The sequence below is a fragment of the Dendropsophus ebraccatus genome, chromosome 7, assembly GCF_027789765.1.
Source record: "Dendropsophus ebraccatus isolate aDenEbr1 chromosome 7, aDenEbr1.pat, whole genome shotgun sequence".
Lineage (NCBI taxonomy): Eukaryota > Metazoa > Chordata > Amphibia > Anura > Hylidae > Dendropsophus > Dendropsophus ebraccatus.
The window spans coordinates 96,333,161-96,355,643 of record NC_091460.1 but is presented as its reverse complement, the minus strand read 5'-3'; the positions used below and the strand labels follow the sequence as shown (position 1 = coordinate 96,355,643).

At 43.4% G+C, this 22,483-nt stretch overlaps 1 protein-coding gene across 2 annotated transcripts in view; it reads left to right on the top strand.

The window, feature by feature from the left end:
- The window catches only part of ADAMTS10 (ADAM metallopeptidase with thrombospondin type 1 motif 10), a 143,669-nt gene extending 122,639 nt beyond the window's left edge, over nt 1-21,030 (top strand). For both annotated transcript variants that reach the window (XM_069976650.1, XM_069976648.1), the window contains exons 18-25: nt 2,184-2,264; nt 5,942-6,108; nt 7,094-7,220; nt 7,446-7,575; nt 15,375-15,579; nt 19,491-19,667; nt 20,263-20,419; nt 20,645-21,030. In XM_069976650.1, the coding sequence (XP_069832751.1) occupies nt 2,184-2,264; nt 5,942-6,108; nt 7,094-7,220; nt 7,446-7,575; nt 15,375-15,579; nt 19,491-19,667; nt 20,263-20,419; nt 20,645-20,754 (1,154 nt within the window). In that variant the 3' untranslated portion in view covers nt 20,755-21,030. The remainder of the gene's footprint in view (nt 1-2,183; nt 2,265-5,941; nt 6,109-7,093; nt 7,221-7,445; nt 7,576-15,374; nt 15,580-19,490; nt 19,668-20,262; nt 20,420-20,644) is intronic.
- Nucleotides 21,031-22,483: the final 1,453 nt, after the last annotated feature.

Here is a 22,483-nt window from a genome sequence, read left to right as displayed (position 1 = left end):
CCAATTTTGACGCTCCAGGACCACTGGCACCCGGCTCTTCCCAGTACCCCTGGTGGCATTGGGTACTGGGGTAATAATGGGGGGGTTAGTGTTAGTGTTAACCAGCTAACACTAAGCCCAGACTTAGTAATGGATTCCATCTATTAGACGGCTTCCACTACTAAGTCTATATAGTAAAGAAATAAAGACACAACACAAGTGAAAAATATTTTTTATTCAAATAAAAACACCCCACACCCCTTGTTGACCATTTTATTAAAAGAAAAAATCCCAACAACCGCTGGTCATCGACGTAGTCCATTGAATCCGCCGTAATCCACAGGATACCGATATCTGAAAAACAAAAAGGGAGAAACAAAAAAACACACAAACAGGAGCACAACACCCATCATTGTGAGCGGTGTTGTGCACCTTACAGTATGCAGCATCTTTACAGATTAGACTCCACCCACACCAGCAAGGAGGGAGCTAAGTGACCCCCCTTCCTTGCTGGGATGGGTGTAGTGCAGGGGGGGAGAGCTTTCTGCTCACCCTCCGATGTGTTCTATCTTCTCTCTTCTATTTTCTCTCTTCGCCGGTCCCCGGCAAACTGAGCTTAGTTTGACAGGACAGGCTCTTTATATGTCCGCTCAGCCAATCAGCTGAGCGAACATATAAATCAAAATGTTTCTTCTAATGTTGCTATTGTGATAAAAAAAATAGAATCATTAGAAGAAACATTTGCTGTTTTAATTAAAGTAAAGTATTAATTAGCACATTCAGCTGTATTACCGGCAATAGGTATTGCCAGCAATAGAGCTTCCTGTAGTAGTTAATATTTATTTAATAAAACACATTTTCGTTCTAATAAAGTTATTTTCGTTGTTCAATAGCTTAATTAAAAAGGAATACATACTTTTGCAATTAAATATACTGTAAATAAATAAATATACATATATATACATTTATTTATATATATATTTTTTTTATTAACTGTATATTTAAATGCAAAAGCATGGATTTGTTTTAATTAAGCTATTGAACAACGAAAATAACTATTTTAGAACTAAACTTTGTTTTATTAATTAAACATTAACCAGTACAGGAATCGGCATTATTGCCGGGGATCGCTAACCCTGGTAATTCACAACAGAGCAAGTTTGTCAGCTCACCCCCATAATGCTGGTATCTCTTGCACCATCAGCGTCCCAGAAAGGAGCACATGGAAAATACTCGGGCCGTACCCCGGCAAGGTAATATAGAAAAAATGGAAATGGATCCCACAGCTCCGATAAAATGTAGAAAATTTATTGGAACATAAATATGATGTCCTATGATGTAGTGATTACACCTGTTACTGTTTTTTATCACCCAGTGTGTGTAAATTCTGCCCAGGGTTTTTCTGTCCCATGATGTAGTGATTACACCTGTTACTGTTTTTTATCCCCTAGTGTGTGTGAATTCAGCCCTAGGTTTCTCTGTCCCATGATGTAGTGATCACACCTGTTATTGCTTCTCATCACCCAGTGTGTGTGAATTCAGCCCAGGGTTTTTCTGTTCAACGATGTAGTGATTACACCTGTTACTGTTTCTCATTCCCCAGTGTGTGTGAATTCAGCCCAGGGTCTCTTTGTTTCATGATGTAGTGAACACACCTGACATTGCTTCTCTCCTCCCACTGTGTGGGATGTTCTTTGTTCAGTGCCAATTACCATGTACCATATATAAATGTTGACTTTATCATTTGTAACTTGCCATGATTAAGGGTTATACCCGAAACGCGTCGGCACGATTTTTATCACTTTGTTATTTTTTATTTATGTTCCAATAAATTTTCTACATTTTATCGGAGCTTTGGGATCCATTTCCATTTTTTCTATATAGCCCTGGTAATACCGATCTCTGTAATACTGATTCCCTGCTTTTCCAGATGCATTCCAGAGGTGTTTGCATCACTTTCTAAAGATGTCTTGGACTTGGTATATGGGATTCAATATTTGATCCAATAGTCGAATATCGGGAGCTATTCGAATAGAATCAAATCGAATCGAATATTTCACTATTTGCTCATTTCTGTTTGTGATGTGGAAGATTTAGAATTCACCCGGGTGTATGGATGGGATGATGTGTTTACAGGATTGAGTGTTTTGTTCAACATCTCTCTTACAGCTTATTCCCCCTCTTTCCTTCCCCCATTTCTCAAGGATCTGAGGAGGTAATCTGGATTCCCAAAGGTTCTGTCCACATTGACATTCGCCAATTTAATATGTCAAAAAACTACCTGGGTGAGTAAACTAAGTATAAAGAGATCAATGAAGTAAAAGTCAAACTTCTTGGAACTTATTGCAAAGCCAATTGCTCAGGCTGCCAGTCAAGTGAGAGGGGTTGGGAAGAGGGCAGAAACATTGTGACCACATGTCACAGAGGCACCACCCTCATGCCTAGTTACCTGGCACCAGAAGGGGCAATTAGAGTTAAAAAATTTTAAATTATCACCCCAATGTTAGAGGGCTGTATCCGGCAGCTGTAAGTTACTGTGCCCAACTCACTATCCCTCAGAGAGGTCATTGGTTCCCTTTAAGGCAGAATGGTAGCTTTAAATGAGTTACCTAATTAAGAAAACCCCTTTTGCTCTGGGCATAGATACTGCTGCCACTCGGTAATTCCCACCCTCCTATAAGCAGGGGCGGTCTTGGCATTTCTGGGGCCCCAAGCGAAGTTATGTCTGGGCCCCCCCTCAACACACGCTCCACAACAATAGACCGCTGTGTGCTTCCCCCAGTAGTATATACCCCTTGTGCACTACCGCCAGTAATATATACTCCTCGTGTGCTGCCCCCAATAGTATATACCCCTTGTGTCCTACCCCCCAGTAGTATATACCCCTTGTGTGCTTCCCCCAGTAGTATATAGACCCCTGTGTGTTCCCCCAGTTATATATAGCCCCCCCCCCGTGTTCTCCCCCAGAAGTATATAGACCTCCTGTGTGCTGCCCCAGTTGTATATAGACCCCCTGTGTGCTGCCCCCAGTCGTATATACCCACTGTGTGCTGCCCCCAGTTGTATATACCCCCTGTGTGCTCCCCCACTAGTATATAGCCCCCCTGTGTGCTCCTTCAGGGGTATTTAGCCCCCCTGTGTGCTCCCCCACTTGAATATAGACCTCCTGTGTTCTTCCCCACTTGGATATAGACCCCTGTGTGCTCCTCCAGTTGTATATAAACCCTCTGTGTGGTTCCCCCAGTAGTATATAGACCCCCTGTGTGCCCCACCAGTATTATATAGACCCCTTGTGTGCTGCCCCAGTAGTATGCAGACCCCTGTGTGTTCCCCCAGTTATATATAGACCCCCTGTGTGCTGCCCCCAGCAGTATATAGACCCCCTGTATGTTCTTCCAGTAGTATATAGACCCCCTGTGTGCCCAACCAGTAGTATATAGACCCCTGTGTGCTCCACCAGTAGTATATAGACCCCCTATGTGCTCCCCCAGTAGTATATAGCCCCCCGTGTGCTCCCCCACTTGGATATAAACCTCCTGTGTGCTCTCCAAGTTGTATATAGACCCCATTCTGCTGCCCCAAGTAGTATATAGACCCCCTGTGTGCTGCCCCTAGTAGTATATAGACCCCTCTGTGAAGCCCCAGTAGTCTATAGCCCACTGTGTGCTCCCCCAGTTATATATAGCCCCCCTGTGTGCTCCCCCCATTTATATAGACCCCCGATGTGCGCTCCCCCAGATAAACAGACTCCTGTGTGCTCCCCCTCCCATATAGTATATAACACAATAAAACAAACACTTATACTCACCTGGGTCCGGGCCTCTCCTCTTCTCCTCACTCTTGTGGCCGCAGGAAGGGTTTTCCCTGCGATCACAAGAGGCCGCACTCCCATTGTCCTGGCGCCGATGCTCCAGTGATGTCACTGGAGAGCCGGCACCACAAGGACAAAGCGGCCACTTGTGACCGCAGGGAAAACACTTTCTGCAGCCACAAGAGTGACTGACAGAAAGGGAGCCAATGGCTCCCGCCCTGTCAGTGCTGCTGCATGTAACTGTGAGCGCTCATTACGAGTGCTCATAGTTACAGTTCAGATGGCAGCAGCGAGCGGGGCAGCGGCCCTGTCCAGCCGTCTTGAGCACAAGAGCGGGGCGTGGGGGCCCCCTTGGATGTTGGGGGCCCCAAGCAATCGCTTGGGGTGCTTGGTGCCAAAAAACGCCACTGCCTATAAGCCAGAGACTACTTAATTGCTTTTATTCTTTTAGGTTGTGAATATGGAAACATAACAGTTGCTGAGCAATTTTCTGGGCTGTGCAACTTGCATTATAAATAAAATAAATAACGTTATGTTAATATGTGGCAATATCAAATATGTATACAGTTTTTCACAATAAACACGTTATGATAAAAATAATGATTTAATGTGTTGCCGCATAACTTTTTAATGTTCCATAGTTTGTATTACTGATATTTTGGTACCCATATAATTTATTAGTTAGCACTGCCGGGAATCAGATTGTTAATGACAACAAAAATATGATGAAGCCTGGTAATGCCAATCAAACGGCAAAGCCCAAACTGTCCACTTATGGTACACGAAACGATAATTGGCCCGATCGTACGATTAACAATGTCGGAGTAACGATTTTTTCATAACGATCAGCGTTTAGACGGTACGATATGTCGTACAGAAAAATCGTTTTGTGATCGTTTTGCGATTGAGCGCCCACAGCCCAGCCCGCCCGCAGCCCAGCCCCCCGCTCGCAGCCCGGTCCCCCGCTCATCCGCAGCCCGGCCCCACGGTCAACCGCAGCCCCCTGTGCCGCTCCAATCGCCACCGCCGCCGCCGCTCCGATCGCCACCCCCCCGCCGCCCCTCCGATCGCCACCCCCCCTGCCGCTCTGATCGCCACCCCCCCGCCGCCGCTGCTCCGATCGCCCCCGCCGGCCCGCGAGCATACTTTACCTGCTCCGCGTAGCAGGTCTTCCAACATCCCCGGCTCCGCTCTTCAGTGCACTGATTGGCTGAAGAGGGGAGTCGGGAATTTCAAACGCCTCCTCTTCAGCCAATCAGTGCTCCTCTTCAGCACTGATTGGCTAAAGAGGAGCCGTTTGAAATTCCCGGCTCCCCTCTTCAGCCAATCAATGCAAGGCAGCACTGATTGGCTGAAGAGGAGCTGTTTGAAATTCCCGGCTCCCCTCTTCAGCCAATCAATGCAAGGCAGCACTGATTGGCTGAAGAGGAGCCGTTTGAAATTCCCGGCTCCCCTCTTCAGCCAATCAATGCAAGGCAGCACTGATGGCGATCGGAGCGGTGGCGGCGGCAATCAGAGTGGCGGCGGTGGCGGAGGTGGCGATCGAGCTGGCGCAGGGGGCTGCGGATGAGTGGGGGGCCGGGCTGCGAGCAGGGGGCCGGGCGGGGCGGTGGGCGGCCGGACTATCGCGACTGTTTACCCGGAATGATCTGCGAATTTTTTGCGAACGACGATTTGATCATCGTTTGGTTGTTCGCTGCGTTTACACGTACGATTATCGTTAGAATTCGATCGTTATTGCGCAAATTCGCACGATAATCGTTACATGTAAATGCAGCATTAGACTGCTAGATCTGCTAGACCGTTGCTTGTTAACTGATCCTATAACACGCCTTGATAATTGTTTACCAAGGGCTGCACGGACATCATTAGTGGTACCGCAGCCTTGGCTGAGCGGCCTGACAGCTCAAAGACCGCTCTAAAGCTGCAGCTGCGGTGCCAGGAAGCGAACAGAGGGCAGGAGAAGACTGGGAGCGTGGAGAGGTAATGTATTAACAGTTTATTTAATTGTTAGCCTAACCTAGTATGCATTACCCCAAGTAGGAAATAAAGAATTGATAATGCTCTGATGGCTGCCAACATCACAATCACACTATATGTTTTATATAGCTAATGATGACAATTACTGTACATATTTATACTTTATCGTAGCCCTGAAAACAGACGATGGGGGTGAATACCTTATTAATGGAAAGCTTCTACCAGATACACCAAAGAAATTTGATGCTGCTGGGACCGTGTTCTATTATAGGAGACCACAGGATGAACCAGAGTCAGTTGAAGCTTTAGGGCCCATTAATGTAACACTAATTCTCATGGTAAGAAATTATTTGTTGTATCCAGAGACAGGTGTTAATTGTGGGACTAGTTTTCATATTTTAAATAACTTGTTCTACTCTTCCCTGTATGTTCATACCTGGCAGATTTATTGCAGATGTATTTACCTCTGAATGCATATAGTACAATCCATGCTCTGCAGAAACAATTCTTAAAGGAGAAGTCCATCAAAAAATTAAAATCAAGTATTGGCCCCCAAAAGTTACAAATCACCACTATACACTTATTATGGAAAATACACATAAAGTGCTTTCCCTCTCCAGCAGCCACAGCCCGCACAGCTCTGGGAGTTGGGTCGTGACATCACCATTTAAACCAGGAAGTGAAGCCTTGATACAGCAGTAAGTGCAGGGCAAAAAGCCCTTTATGCGCATTTCCCGTAATAAGTGTGTATTGGTGATTTGTATAACTTTTGGGGGAGCAATACAATACTTTAATAAAAAATTTTGCCAGACTTTTCCTTTAAAAGGGTTATCCAGCGCTACAAAAACATGGCCACTTTTCCCCCTACTGTTGTCTCCAGTTCAGGTGCAGTTTGCAATTAAGCTCCATTTACTTCAATGGAACTGAGTTTCAAAACCCCGCCCAAACTGGAGACAACAGTAGGGGGAAAGTGGCCATGTTTTTGTAGCGCTGGATAACCCCTTTAAGATGATTCACAAAAATGTCTGCAATGAATAGGCTGTGAACATTCACTCAAAGTTACATAGCCACACAACTGTGAGCCAGTCTTAAGGCCCTGGCACACAGAGCAAGAGCAGCGGAATTGTCCGCTGTGGAATGCTGCAAGCCTCTGTGTCATAATGACACTCTATAGGAGGCTCCCATAGAGTGTCATTTTGACACGGAGGCTGGCGGCATTCCGGGGCAGACAATTCCGCTCAAGAATTCCACCGCTCTTGCTCTGTGTGCACGGGGCCTTAGTCCAGAACATTAAATACACCAGATAAACCATATTTCTTCCAGGTTGTGATGAGAGAGGAACTATCTGGTATTCGCTACAAGTTTAATGCTCCCATCAATAGAAATACACAGAGTGGTTACAGCTGGCATCTCTCATCATGGACTAAGTGCTCTGCTCTATGTGCTGGAGGTATGCTAAAGAACAAGCTCAAAGTAAGAAATTTGCCAAACCTTGTGTAATGGAACAGTGGAGAAATTGCCCATAATAACCAATGCGGTTGCAGTTTCCAGGGAAAGCTGGAATCTGATTGTTTGCCTTAAAAACCTGCTTTGCTGTTCCTCTGCACAAATTTTGATCATTCTCCCCCTATATGTACTAGTTTAATCAATATTGCCAACATAATTTTTTTTTCAGGGGTGCAAATGCAGCATGTTGTTTGCAAAAGACTGTCAGATGGATCTGCTGTGTCTGATGATATGTGTGATGCACAAGAGAAAATACATGAAAGGCAGCGTCTATGTAACACTGAGCCTTGTCCTCCTGAGTGAGTAACAATTTCCATCACTTTTCATCACCCTGTCCTTTAGGTTATGTTCACATGGCATAAGACACTGGCTGTTCTGTATGCAAAAGAACACTGCAGAGACACCATCACGTGTCTCGACGTCAGTGAACTAGCCAGACCTTCCTCCGGGAGATCAACTAAAACACCGCAGAGACACTATCATGTGTCTCAACGTCAGTGTATTCTAGAACATTGCAGCCTGGAAAATCAAATATGCAAAAAAACACTGCAGAGACACTATCACGTGTCTAGATGTCAGTGAACTAGCCAGACCTTCCTCCGGGAAGGAACAACCAAGCCAAGGAATGTCTCCAATTAAGGAAACCACCTAAGCAAGGTATCCATCCACAGACAGCTGTTTCAGGGTTTTTGCCCCTCATCAGTGTGGAGTAGGTTTCTGGCTAGTGGGAGCAATGACTAGTAAGTGCATGCAACAGGGAGCTGGTTAACCTCAGGGAGACATTCTGGACAGTATTGCAGTACCGGCTGGATGATCTTCACTTTTCACTGATGATTCTCCGCTGCACACATTGGAGCATGCGGCCAGAGCTGACAGATTCTCTGCGGCCGCTATTCAATGAATAAAGTTAATGAAAAGACGGACGTCCAACGCACACAATGTATTGAATAACGGATATTTTTATCATGACAATTATTTTTGGATGTCTTTTGCAAACAGCGAACATTTTGTATTAGTTGTTCACACAGTTTTCCTTTTGTCACTGTTCTTTCTCCATTTTTACTATTAAATTCAATGGACTTTTCAATTAAGTCACACCCAAAGGCCAATTAGTAACCCCAACAGCCGTCATTGCACTAAGGGAAGGCAGGACGACTAAATGACGTCCGTTATTTTACACTAAAATGGAGCTGAAAAAAATGTGTGAACGTAGCATTATGCTATAATTGATGGCCGGTGCTGCCCTTGGCCATATTGGCCAGCAGTGTGCCTGACTTATTTCCAAAACGAAACAGCCTTGCTTCTTGATGCAAAAGAAATCATTTTCCCTTTGCTCCAACCAATGTTCTTAGGCCTTATTCACACGTCCCGTAATTTACGGATCCGTAATTACGGATCCGAGTTAGTGCACATTGATGTCCATTGTCCTATTCACACTATCAGTAGCAGAAATGGATGAAAATCAATCCTGAAAAAAAAAAGGACATGTCCTAGTACGGACCCGGTGCGGACCCTGATTTATTTACGGATGCTCTCATTGACATCAATTGTCTACGGATTGTTTGCGGATTGCAACATGTTTGGCATCCGTATTTCCGTAAAAAAATATGGATAACTCATGCTCCTATTTGTACAGCAGTTTATAGAAGTGCTGGGATCTTTAGTTCTCCGGATCTCTGTTGCTGCACATCGTGTGCCGATTGTCGCAGAATCCTAGTTACAGTATCGTGTGCCGATTGTAGCAGAATCCTAGTTACAGTATCGTGTGCCGATTGTAGCAGAATCCTAGTTACAGTATGGTGTGCCGATTGTAGCAGAATTCCAGCAGTGTTGGTGATTATATAATCAGAGAGCTGGGATCTGTAGTACTCCACAAGCTGAAGACCAGGGTGCCTGCTCTAAGATCTGGGGAGAGATAGTTGGAAAAAACACTGCCGGTGGCACCTCTCACCCTTTCAATGATGACACAGTTCCAGGAACGATCTTCCTGATAGTGAGCTGCACCTCCCTAACTTTTGTAACTTCTGCCATCAACTACTCCACTGTATTGCCACATTCTTGCTGTCACCTGCAGTCCTATGTAACACCACAGTGACACAGTGATATCAGACAATGTAGTAGATGTCAGTCCCATATGCAGACCTAATATTTCCCCAACCACCAGTACTGCATGAAAGCTGTTCCCAGCACCTTAGACAACCCCCGGTGCCTGAAATCATGTAAAACGTCTGTGAATATTTTTGGAGAAAACTAAAGGTGTTTATTATGTGTGGGAATATGTAAATCTGTTCTCAAAGAAAAAAAAACCTTAATTTTTCTCCCAAACTATTGTCTTATCTTACCACAGAGCCTTGTCCTAACATTGTGTAGGAAAAGATGCAGAGATTTGCTACTAACACAGCCCTATGGCTCTCTGATGCGATCTCCTTCTTGTCCTGTGCCGATCTCTCTCTCTCTGCCATTCATTCACTGCTCAGTAACTCTTAATTGATTCATTCATACTTTTCCTAACCACATTGTAAACACCAATTTATTGTGCTAATTGGTAATGATGAGTGACAGCTGGGCTACAAACGTACAATAGCTGTCCTGTCAGTGTAGACCACTATGGCAGGGCAGCATTAACATTAAAGACTGAACCCCATAGAAAACCATTAGGACAGATAGAGTAGCCCAGCTGTCACTCATCATTACCAATTAGCACAATAAATTGGTGTTTACAATGTGGTTAGGAAAAGTGTGAATGAATCAATTAATGGTGCGTTTACACAGGCAGATTTATCTGACAGATCTTTGAAGCCAAAACCAGGAGCAGACTATAAACAGGGAACAGGTCATAAAGGAAATACTGAGATTTCTCCTTTTTTCAAATCCATTCCTGGCTTTGGCTTCCAAAATCTGTCAGATAAATCTTTTTGTGTAAACGCACCCTAAGAGTTACTGAGCAGTGAATGAATGGCAGAGAGAGAGAGATCGGCACAGGACAAGAAGGAGATCGCATCAGAGAGCCATAGGGCTGTGTAAGTAGGAAATCTCTGCATCTTTTTTCTACACAATGTTAGGACAAGGCTCTGTGGTAAGATAAGACAATAGTTTGGGAGAAAAATTAAGATGTTTTTTCTTTGTGAACATTACTCATCAGGTGATCGTCAGAAGTAGCAAATAGCAATGATCACCTGAATATGTCTAGATCTGTTCCTACAAACACCTTAATTTTTCTCCCAAACTATTGTCTTATCTTACCACAGAGCCTTGAGCCTAACATTGTGTAGGAAATGCAGAGATTTGCTACTTACACAGCCCTATGGCTCTCTGATGCGATCTCCTTCTTGTCCTGTGCCGATCTCTCTCTCTCTGCCATTCCTTCACTGCTCAGTAACTCTAATTGATTCATTCATACTTTTCCTAACCACATTGTAAACACCAATTTATTGTGCTAATTGGTAATGATGAGTGACAGCTGGGCAACTCTATCTGTCCTAATGGTTTTCTATGGGATTCAGTCTTTAATGTTAATGCTGCCATAGTTGTCTACACTGACAGGACAGCTATTGTACGTTTGTAGCCCAGCTGTCACTCATCATTACCAATAAGCATAATAAATTGGTGTTTACAATGTGGTAAGGAAAAGTATGAATGAATCAATTAAGAGTTACTGAGCAGTGAATGAATGGCAGAGAGAGAGAGATCGGCACAGGACAAGAAGGAGATCGCATCAGAGAGCCATAGGGCTGTGTAAGTAGCAAATCTCTGCATCTTTTCCTACACACGCTGTAGCTCTCTGTGCTGTGAGATCCGCGATTTCCACAGGGATTCACTAAGCAGCATGCATATTAGACACCTCTCACCCTTCTGAAGTCTGGTCCAGCAACGGATGGAATACGGATGTCCAATCCACAATTTCTCACGGGTTGTTTCAGGACCAGAACAAAATACTGAATGTGTGCATGAGGCCTTAGTGTGCTTTGGCTGTTTTATACACTATATTAGAGGTCATGAGCTCAAAGCTAACCCTAACTCGGCGCTGCCCGGGTATAAAGTGTCAGTGTGTTAATTAGTTTTGTTCTAAGGTGCCCAGGAGGCCAATCTAAAAGTATTGTTTCATTAGTGGAATTAGTGTATACCTGTAGTGCATAGTTGGAGGGGTTCTGTATACCTACAGTGTATAGTTTTTAGGGGTCCCGCATATCTGTAGTGCATAGGTGGGGGGGTGGGGGGGCTGTATACCTATAGTGTATAGTTGGGGGAGTCCTGTATACCTGTAGTGTGTAGTTGAGGGGGGGCTGTATACCTGTAGTGTATAGTTGAGGGAGGTCCTGTATACCAATAGTGTATAGTTGGGGGGGTTGTATACCTGTACTGTATAGTTTGGGAAGTCCTGTATACCTGCAGTGTATAGTTGGTGAAGGTCATGTATACCTGTACTGTATAGTTCGCGGGTCATGTATACCTGTAGTAAATAGTTGGTGCTGTATACCTGTAATTTATAGTTGGTGGAGGTTTTGTATACCTGTAGTTTATAGTTTGAGGGTCCTGGATACCTGTAGTGTATAGTTTGAGGGTCCTGTATACCTGTAGTATGAAGTTGGTGGAGGTCCTGTATACCTGTATTGTAAAGTTTGGGGGTCCTGTATACCTGTAGTATAGAGTTGGTAAAGGTGCTGTATACTTGTAGTATAGAGTTGGGGGAGGTCCTGTATACCTGTAGTGTAAAGTTTGAGGTCCTATATACCTGTAATATATAGTTGGTGGAGTTCCTGTATACCTGTAGTGTATAGTTTTGGGGTCCTGTAGTGTATAGTTTGGGGTCCTGTATACCTGTAGTATAGAGTTGGTGGGGGGTACTGTATACCTGTAGTGTATAGTTTTGTGTTTCTGTAAACCCGTAGTGTATAGTTTCGGGTCCTGTATACCTGTAGTAAAGAGTTGGTGGAGGTCCTGTATACCTGTAGTGTATAGTTTGGGGTCCTATATACCTGTAGTATATAGTTGGTGGAGTTCCTGTATACCTGAAGTATATAGTTGGTGGAGGTCCTGTATACCTGTAGTGTATAGTTTTGGGGTCCTGTATACCTTTAGTATATAGTTGGTGGAGGTCCCGTGCACCTGTAGTGTATAGTTTTGGGGTCCTGTATACCTGTAGTGTCCTGTATACCTGCAGGGTCATATTTACCATCAGGCACCCATGGTTTGGTGCCTAGGGTAGCACCTTGCAGAGGGGCAGTACCCTCCCGTTCAAAAAATCTGGTGTCTTTTCGAGGGGGGGTATGGCAGTATTGGTCAGGTCTGGTATAGCAGTGTTATTCAGTCACAGTATGGCGGGATTGGTCAGGTCTGGTATGGCAGTGTTATTCAGTCACAGTGTGTCGGTATTGGTCAAGTCTGGTATAGTGGTGTTATCCAGTCATAGTATGGCAGTATTGGTCAGGTCTGGTATAGCGCTGTTATCCAGTCACAGTGTGGCCGTATTGGTCAGGTCTGGTATGGCAGTGTTATACAGTCACAGTATGGTGGTATTGGTCAGGTCTGGTGTGGCGGTGTTATCCAGTTACAGTTTGGCTGTATTGGTCAGGTCTGGTATGGCAGTGTTATCCAGTCACAGTGTGGCGGTATTGGTCAGGCTTGGTGTGGCGGTGTTAAATGTTACGTCTGGAGCTATTACCTACCTATCCTGATGCTAATTGGTGAATGAGAATGGGGCGTCTTCAGGTTTAGTGCTTAGGGCAGCAGCAGCTGGTAATACTGTCCTGTATACCTGTATAGATGGAGTAGGGGGCCCTGTATACATGTACTGTATAGATGGAGTAGGGGAGTAGGGGGCCCTGTATACCTGTATAGATGGAGTAGGGGGTCCTGTATATACATGTACTGTATAGATGGAGTAGGGGGCCCTGTATACATGTACTGTATAGATGGAGTAGGGGGCCCTGTATATACATGTACTGTATAGATGGAGTAGGGGTCCCTGTATACATGTACTGTATAGATGGAGTAGGGGGTCCTGTATACATGTACTGTATAGATGGAGTAGGGGGTCTACCAGTTATTTCTGTGGATCTGTTGTAAGGCAGCTTCCCTAGCAACCAAATTCCCGCTCCCTGTGAAAGTAGTAATCCTATTGGTTGCTAAGGCTCCCAACTGCCAACTGCTGGGCAGCTGCAGCTAATTATATCACCTGTGTTTGCAGTGTAGATTTTCCCATTCATCTCTATGGGGCGCCGCTCTTCCCCCTCCCCTCCTGTACATCTGGTGGGGACGGGACCTTTGCAAAAACCTTCCCGGGCACCCAATGTATCTGTGTGCCAAATTTGGGGTCAAACGGTTCAGGCGTTTGGAAGTCTATCTGGGACAGACAGACAGACAGACAGACTTTCATTTTTATGATATAGATGATCTGTCCCCAGATTACTGCCTTTGCTGTACTCCATAAGAGCTGTGGATTATACGCTAACCACAGTTTAAAAAATTCTCTAAAAGATTCATCCATTGCCAGCTGTGAGGGAAAGCTCCAAAGGATATTGGAGCCCCATATCTGAGAGTCACAAAGCTCTAACATAACTGGCACATGGTCAGAGATTACAAAGTCTCCAATTTCAATACTTGTCACCCATGTCATCAGAGGCTGTGATAATAACATGTAATAGATCCTGGACCAAGACTGGTGTGCATGTGAAGAATATGTATATTCCCTCCTCTCCGGGTGTTGACACCTTCATGAGTCAGATGCACCCATTCCTGTTAGAAACGCTGGGGTTGATTTATGAAGTATGCCAGTTTTTTATTAGGCCCGGACCCCTTTCCCCGGCAATTCACTAGGAGGCGCATGCCTCTTAGTGAATCCAGTCGGCCGTGCGCCCGAATCTGCGCCCCGTGTACACTAATCTACACCTGCTTCCAGCAGGTGTAGATTTGGATTATGATTTGCGCCTGTGAGCAAGCGTAAATCATGATAAATGAGGAGCGGGAGGAGGCCACGCCTCTTCCCCGCCTTGTCAGGCCCCCCCCCCCAAGCTCCCCCAGCCCGCCCATCGGGTGAGCGGGGTGTACGGCAGACATACGCCAGGAAGAAGGGGGGAATCTGCAACTTCTCCCTGGTGTACACCTCTGGAAGAAGTTTCATAAATGTCCCCCACTGAATGTATTGAGTCTTTTGTATGTGACGAGGAGCATGACATATCAGTAGGGTGGCTATCTTCTATTATGTTATAAAATAAAATCACCTCCTACTATTTTTTGTGGCATAGGGTCCAATAAATAGATGTCTCTCAGTGACACAAGAAATTCCTTTTGACCAACATTAGGGCCATAAGTACTGTATATGCACTAAAGGGGGTTCCTTTGCCATTGAAAGTGGGAGAACCCACCATCTTGCCTACCCATAAATGCTGCATATGGATGAAGTCTGCCTCCCCGAGATGCATCTCTTGTAACAATATAATGTCCATTTCAAGACGTTTTAAGTGCCTCAGCACCATCAGCCGTTTTTTGGGGCGGAAGGTAACCCTTTACCATTTTAAGTTGTCATCTGCATAAATTTTTGGACTAAAAGGAAAACCTGAAACACTGCATCCATGATGGAACCTCCTCCAGGTTGTGAAATCACACACTCACCCGGCCAATTAGTGGCTATGAGGGGGTCCTGCTGCAACGACTGATTGACAGACCTGTAGAGTCACCCCAAACCGAAGAGTGGCCACACAGTGTCCTGTAAATAGGCAAAACCCAGACAACCACTTTTACAATTTTCACTGTAAATATTTTCCCTTAGTCATGTTAGCAACACAAGACTCCATCCCTGTCTTTAAAACAGTCCGCAAATTAAAAAAAAATATACATACAAGGTGAAGTTTAGGGACTCATTTATAGTACTTTCATAATTGAAAAATTTACATAACAGTTCACAGAGCTGAGAATTTCCCAGCACAGTGCTATTGGCGAGATTTTTTTTTTATATACATATGAAACAATATTAATCAGTTCAAGTATCTTCCCCAAAGCCATAACTGAATTTGTTCTTATGCTCATGCACCCATCTGTGGTTTGGGACATGTTTAAACAGTGTGTACATCATCAATAACTGCAATTGGTTCTTTATTAGGTGGGCAATAGGTCTATGGTCTGAATGTAGTCGAAGCTGTAATTCCGGGGTGCGTACTCGCAGTGTGATCTGCCAACGAAAGGTATCATCAGGGGAGGAAAAATCTCTGGATGATAGCAACTGTCCATCACCTCGCCCCACCATGCTGGAACCATGCAACACCAAAGCATGCCCGCCAGAATGGGTCGCACTGGACTGGTCCGAGGTACTAATAAATGTTCAATAGTTTTCTTGTTTTTGGAAGCATTGTAGTAGTATGTTTAATGTTAAGATTATACAGATTTTTTCATTCATTTAAAGAAAACTATCAGCAAGTTCATGCAGACAAACCAGCTGATAGTTCCCAATAGCCCCTTACCTCCTCTTGCCGTCACAGCTCTTCTGAGGCTTGTAAATCCCGTCATTTTCACAACCTTTAATCCTAAAGACATATATAAATTAGTATGTTAGGAGCACTGGGGGCGTTCCTCGGTCCCCTAGATCATCATTCACCCCGCCAGTTGCCTCCTGCATTATAATAATAATAATAATATTATTAATAATCAGCGCCAACAGATTCCACAGCGCGTTTTTTCCACAATACAAAGGGTATATTTATATTACGTTATACAATAAATTTATGAAAGTAAATAAATATACAAAAGGAGTTAGAGACCTGCTCGCAAGCTTACAGACTAGGAGGACTGGGGGTGAATAGAATTGCAAAGTTCCTATAGGCGATTGACACCTTGGTGAGAGCGGTTTCATTGGAGTGAAGGGTTCGGAAGCTGGATTGTAGGGGGTCGAGAAGAGAGTTATCAGAGAGATAGTGGGTTAGGCGAGAATAGACCAGACATTCAAGGAGTTTAGAGATAAAAGGAGCTTGGAGATTTCTTCCTCTGTCACTGGATGAAAAGCAGAGAGTGAAGAGAAAGTGGGTGAGGGAATGGGATCTATGGTGCTGGGAATTGATGCCAGAATGGGTAGTGTCAATTTTAGATTTGAAGTAGGAGACCCTGGTCTTCAGCACAGACGTCAGTGATGGGTGTCTGAACCTTGGGCTTAAGAAGAGGTATCAAAGAGGCACTTTGGGTTGTTGGAGAGTGAGGAAATTAGAGAGGTGAAATGAGCTTGTTTAGCAAGGTGAAGGGCAGAGGATTTGAGAGAGAATTTGTAGTGTAGGAAATCTGCTGTGGTTCTAGATTTTCTCCACAGATGTTCAGCAGTCCTAGAGCATCGCTGAAGAAATCGAGTTCCTGGCATGTGCCAGGGTTGCTGGCATCTGTGGCAGGGTGTGCGGAGAGTAGGGGGAGCTACAGAGTCTAGGGTTGTTTTCAGGGTGTTGTAGTAGAGTTGTGTGGCCATTTTTGGGCAAGTTTGGGATGACATTGGGGACAGTGAGGATTGTAGGGCAGTAGGGCAGCCTGGACATCTAAAGCTTTAGCTTTGGCTGTCAAGGCATGGTGGGAATTGTAGTTCTGAAACAGCTGGAGGGCCTGAGTTTGACACCCCTGTTGTAGGAAGTCTAAAGGCCCTTTTACACAGAAAGATTATCTGACAGATTATCTGCCAAAGATTTGAAGCCAAAACCAGGAACAGACTATAATCAGAGATCAGGTCATACAGGAAAGCCTGAGATTTCTCCTTGTCAAATCCACTCCTGGCTTTGGCTTCAAATCTTTGGCAGATAATCTGTCAGATAATCTTTCTGTGTAAAAGGGCCCATAGCTCTGATGGACCATTTGTAAAGTTGGAAACTGAACAGTATTTGTAGAAGATCAGGTCCAGCGAATTCCCACCCTTGTGTGTGGAAGAGTTGGTCAGTTGTGAGAGGCTGAAAAAGGTGGTTAGGGAAAGAAGCTGAGGGGGGGGGGCAGTAGATTAGGGAATCGATGGGGATGTTAAAGTTTCCAGGATTAGTGTGGGAACTTCTGTGGATAAGAAATGAGGGAGCCAGGTGACAAAGTGGTCGAGGAATTGTCGAGGAGAGCCAGGGGGACAATAGATAACACCCCCAGGACCACCCCCAGTGCTCCTAACATGCTAATTTACATATGTCGTTAGGATTAAAGTGACTGTACCACCAGGCCCAGTCTGATGCACTGGAGGCTGGCTGACCCACCCTTAGTGGGAGGAAACCCTAGCCCCTCTATAGGGTTCCATAAATTCTAATGGAGTCACGTCATGGAGGGGCTGGAGTTTCTGCCCACTAAGGGAGGGTCGGCCCGCCTCCAGCGAAAGTCTGGGGTTATCCAGCGAAAGTCTTTTTCTTTCAAATCATCTGGTGTCAGAAAGTTACTGTATATAGATTTGTAATTTACTCATATTTAATCATTTCAAATCTTCGCATATTTATCAGCTGCTGTATGTCCTGCAGGAAATGTCATTTTAACATGGGACAGGCCAGAGCAGCAGCAAATCCCTATAGAAAACCTTTTCCGCTGTGGATACTTTTCCTTTAATGGAATAAAAAATGCTTATCCTAATAAAAAATTACCTTCTTCAGCTGATATATGTAAATAAACTAGTATTAAGGTCCATTTACACAGAAAGATTATCTGACAGATTATCTGCCAAAGATTTGAAGCCAAAGCCAGGAATGGATTTGAAAAGAGAAGAAATCTCAGGCTTTCCTTTATGACCTGATCTCTGTTTATAGTCTGTTCCTGGCTTTGTCTTCAAATCTTTGGCAGATAATCTGTCAGATAATCTTTCTGTGTAAATGGATCCTAACCTCATCTAGTTGTTTCTTTCTATCAAAAAATTATTTCCCAGATGCAGTGTGGTACTGTATATATGTATACATGTATTTTAATCATATTAAGTCATATCAAAATATAATATGACCAAAGGTAACAGAAATACTGTAGAGCAAACTTCAGAAAAGTGTTGGAGTTTCTGGAAAACATTGATACAGCCATAGGCCATACGCTGTATCCATGTATACCAGGACACCCTAGGGCTGCAAACAATTTTTCCAGACGCTGGGAGCTGAAAGTTGAGTATTCGGGTTAGGCCACGTGGCTGAACAACACTTTTCTGGAGTTCGCTCTTCACTAAATAGAATTTTTGACCCAGTATTTTCACTTGTATTCACCATACAGGATAAATAATATATTTATAGCAATATTTATAGCAATAGCAATAATGGTTTTTTTTTCTTATTATATTTTACATGATAAATGGGCAAATGGATGTGTTTTGCATGTTCCAAATATATGGGGTTTTCTTACATTTTTAGTCCTAGGGACTTGAGCAAATAATTAATACAACTATACTGCAGTGTTTTGACATTTGATGATATTGCTTAAAGCGTAACTGTCATGTTTTTTTTTATTGCAGAAATCAGTAGTATAAGCGATTTTAAGAAACTCTGTAATAGGTTTCATCAGCCAAAAAAGCCTCCTTTTGTACTCAAGAAGCAATCTCCCAGCCTCCCCCCCTGACTTCTTATCTGTGCATTATCAGGCAAACACGTCTTCATTACAGAGAAGCCAGTGAAGACGGGCTCTGCTCTCTCCATTGTAAGCCTATGAAGGGGGGAGGGGCTGAGGTAGATGAGGGAGCAGGAAGAGGTGACATGAAGGTCAGCTGTTTGTAGACTCTCTGGGCACCTAAAACGCTAAATTCAGGTGTCAGAAAGGTCAGTGCTTATCTATGAACTTACTGAGAGAAGATTGCAGGGTGTTGTGCTGTGCAGAAATCCTCCGTGCTCAGTCACTCCTAACAGCCCCCCCCCTCTCCATAGCCACATAATGGAGACAGAAATCCTGCTTCATTTGATGTGAGGGGGGAGGCTGGGAGATTCCTTTTTCAGTACAGAAGGAAACTCTTTTAGTACATAAAACCTATTACAGAGTTTCCTAAAATCGCTTGTACTGTTGATATTTAATGTTTTCAGAAAAATGGCCCTGAAATGACAGTTACGCTTTAAATACGGGTGTATTATAGGGGAACTATTTATTAAATGCATTTTTAGATTTAAACTATTGACTTTTATGGCAGTACTAATATGGTTTAATTATTGTTATGATGAATTACACGAAAAGATCAGTTGGGTGTGTATTAGTTTCTGCATTGAGAAAAAGGTTTACGGATAGAAATTGGTTATATGATGAACATTCTTATTCCCTGTAGTGTACTCCAAGCTGCGGACCTGGGCAAAGACACAGAGTTGTTCTTTGCAAGTCAGGGGACAATGAGAACACACTGCCACCCTCCCAATGCCAAGCAAAGGATAAGCCTGCAACTAGTATGAGGTGTACACTGCAACGTTGTCCCCCGCCTCGTTGGGTGACAGGCGAATGGGCTGAGGTATGAATGAAACTATTGGGGATGAGCAAAGTTTGCAAAAATTTTCTTCTTTAAATTAACTAATTATTGGAAGCTTAAAATTCTTATAAAATGGCAGCAGTGCAAAAATAAATAACGGAATACTCACCTGTCTGCGCTCCCCCGGTGTCCTCTTCTGTTTTTCTTGTGTCCCCCACAGCCAAAATCCCGCTCAGCCAATCACTAACTGAGGGACAGCACTGTAGCCAGTGATTGGCTTAGTGGGCTGTCACTCTCCAGACAAGAGGCCAGTCACTGGCCACAGAGCTGTCCTTTGAGCAGGATTTTGACTGCAGAGGACACCAGAGACTAAAGACTGAGGACTCCAGGGGAGCAAGGACAGGTAAGTATTGATGAGCGAACAGCTGAACTGCACTAAAACAGCTAAATGCCTGCAATTGTTTAGCTGTTTTATTGTGGTTCATTAATGTTCGGTTTGGAAGTTAGCAAATTTTACACCAAAAATTTACAAACCTGCTGAAACGAACTTTAGAAAAGTTCACTCATCTCTAGAAAGAATCATAACATTCCCAAAATGAACTCTTTGTGATATTTATTTAATCCTTTCATTCTTTAGTGTTCATCACAATGTGGACATGGACAACAGAGACGTTCTGTACAGTGTGTAAGCCACATAGGACAGCCTTCAGTGGAATGCATAGAGTCTGTGCGCCCTCCTGCTATGCAGCAGTGTGAAAACAAATGTGAGGCTGGACCTTCTGACAGTCCAGATGGTTGGTTTCCTTATTTTTTTGCAGTGGTTGTACATATGTTGCAGCCACATGTTTTGTCTGTTTTTTATCCATACTTTTTGTTTCCTTTTTATCTGTGACCCTGTCTTCATCCCTCCCTATACTGCAGCCTATACTTCCTATATGCATTTTCTATTCTTTTAAGAAAAAGACAATTTTCACCAGTTTGTTCCTGTTTCTAATGCTCTTTTTCTTTGCTGTTTACAGAATGTAAAGATGTCAACAAAGTAGCGTACTGTCCCTTGGTGCTCAAGTTTAAGTTCTGTAACCGATCATACTTCAGACAGATGTGTTGCCGGACCTGTCAGGGTCACTGATACTAATCAGGAGCAATAAATCTCTTCATAGCTTTCTACTTTTTTTTGCCATCTAAATTTTTTTTCTATTTCTATTTCTATTTCTATAATTTGCCATACTTTTCCATTTGTTTACCTTTTTTATGTTGTTCCTTAATTGACTCATCTTATGTCAAGAATTACACTTTCTACACTTTATCAAATAAAAAATTGTCAGAAAGTTATACAGATTTGTAAGTTATTTTATTTTTATTTTTTTAAAACTCAAGCTTTCTGGTACTTATCAGCTGCTGTATGTCCTGCAGGAAGTGGTGTATTCTTTCCAGTCTGACACAGTGCTCTCTGCTGCCACCTCTGTCCATGTCAGGAACTGCCCAGAGCAGTAGCATGTCCCCACAGAAAACCTCTCCTGCTTTGGACAGTTCCTGACATGGACAGAGGTGGCAGCAGAGAGCACTGTGTCAGACTGGAAAGAATACACCACTTCCTGCAGGACATAAGCAACTAATAAGTACTGGAAGACTGGAGATTTTTTTTAAACCGAAGTAAATTACAAATCTTTATAACTTTCTGATACCAACAGATTTGAAAAACAAAATCCCCTTAAGGGTACAAACCCACACACCGTATACACAGCAGATACGCAACAAATACGCAGCAAATACGCAGCAGATTTGTTGGTACAGATTTGATGCTGTGTTCAGTTATTTAGATCTAATCTGCTGCGTTTTTGCTGCGTGTTTGCTGCGTGTTTGCTGCGTATCGCAGCAGTAAATACGCTGCATATACGGTGTGTGGGTTTATACCCTAACTCAGATTTTTTGCTGCTGTTGTATATTTCCTAACATTTCACTTGTGGCATTAAAATGTTACAATATTTAATCGTACATACACATCACTTTTATTACCCCACTCTGAATGTTAATGTTGGCATCATCCAGAATTATAGACATGTAATTGAAGAAAATGGATTGCCAAACTTTTGAATTTTATTTCACAGCGAGATCCCTTTTATTATCATCTATAGCAAGGAAAACAGGAAGGCTACAGATTGTTCCTTCAGGTATCACCACAAGATATAGAATTACTTATGCGCTGCTGGACATTTTAGTAATTTTGTAATATATCAATTGAATTCTTGGAAAATACTTGGAGTTTTTTTTTTTTGCAGGGCTATTTCAATCCTCAGATTATCTAAATTTTTCCATTGTATAATATGGTTGGTGCTAAAGCTGAATTAATAATCCTTGTTATGTTTATAATTGTAAATTTATCAGATAGTCTAAATATGACTTTACTTGGTAAGATACAAGATTTTATCTACCTGGATGCTTTTATGGATTGTCTATATAACTGTTACTGTATGCTGATCCAAAGCCTATGTTCACCTTTGAAACCTTTTTCCAGGCGATAGATAGATAGATAGATAGGATACTGCAATGACAGCTGGGATTTTCCTGTTCACGCTGAATCTATATGTAAAGTTCAATAATAGAGATGAGCGAACCTTGTTCGGGTTCGAGTCCATCCGAACCCGAACGATCGGCATTTGATTAGCGGGGGCTGCTGAACTTGGATAAAACTCTAAGGTTGTCTGGAAAACATGGATACAGCCAATGACTATATCCATGTTTTCCACATAGCCTTAGGGCTTTATTCAAGGTCAGCAGCCACCGCTAATCAAATGCCAATCGTTTGGGTTCGGATGGACTCGAACCAGAACCCGGTTCGCTCATCTCTATTCAGTAAC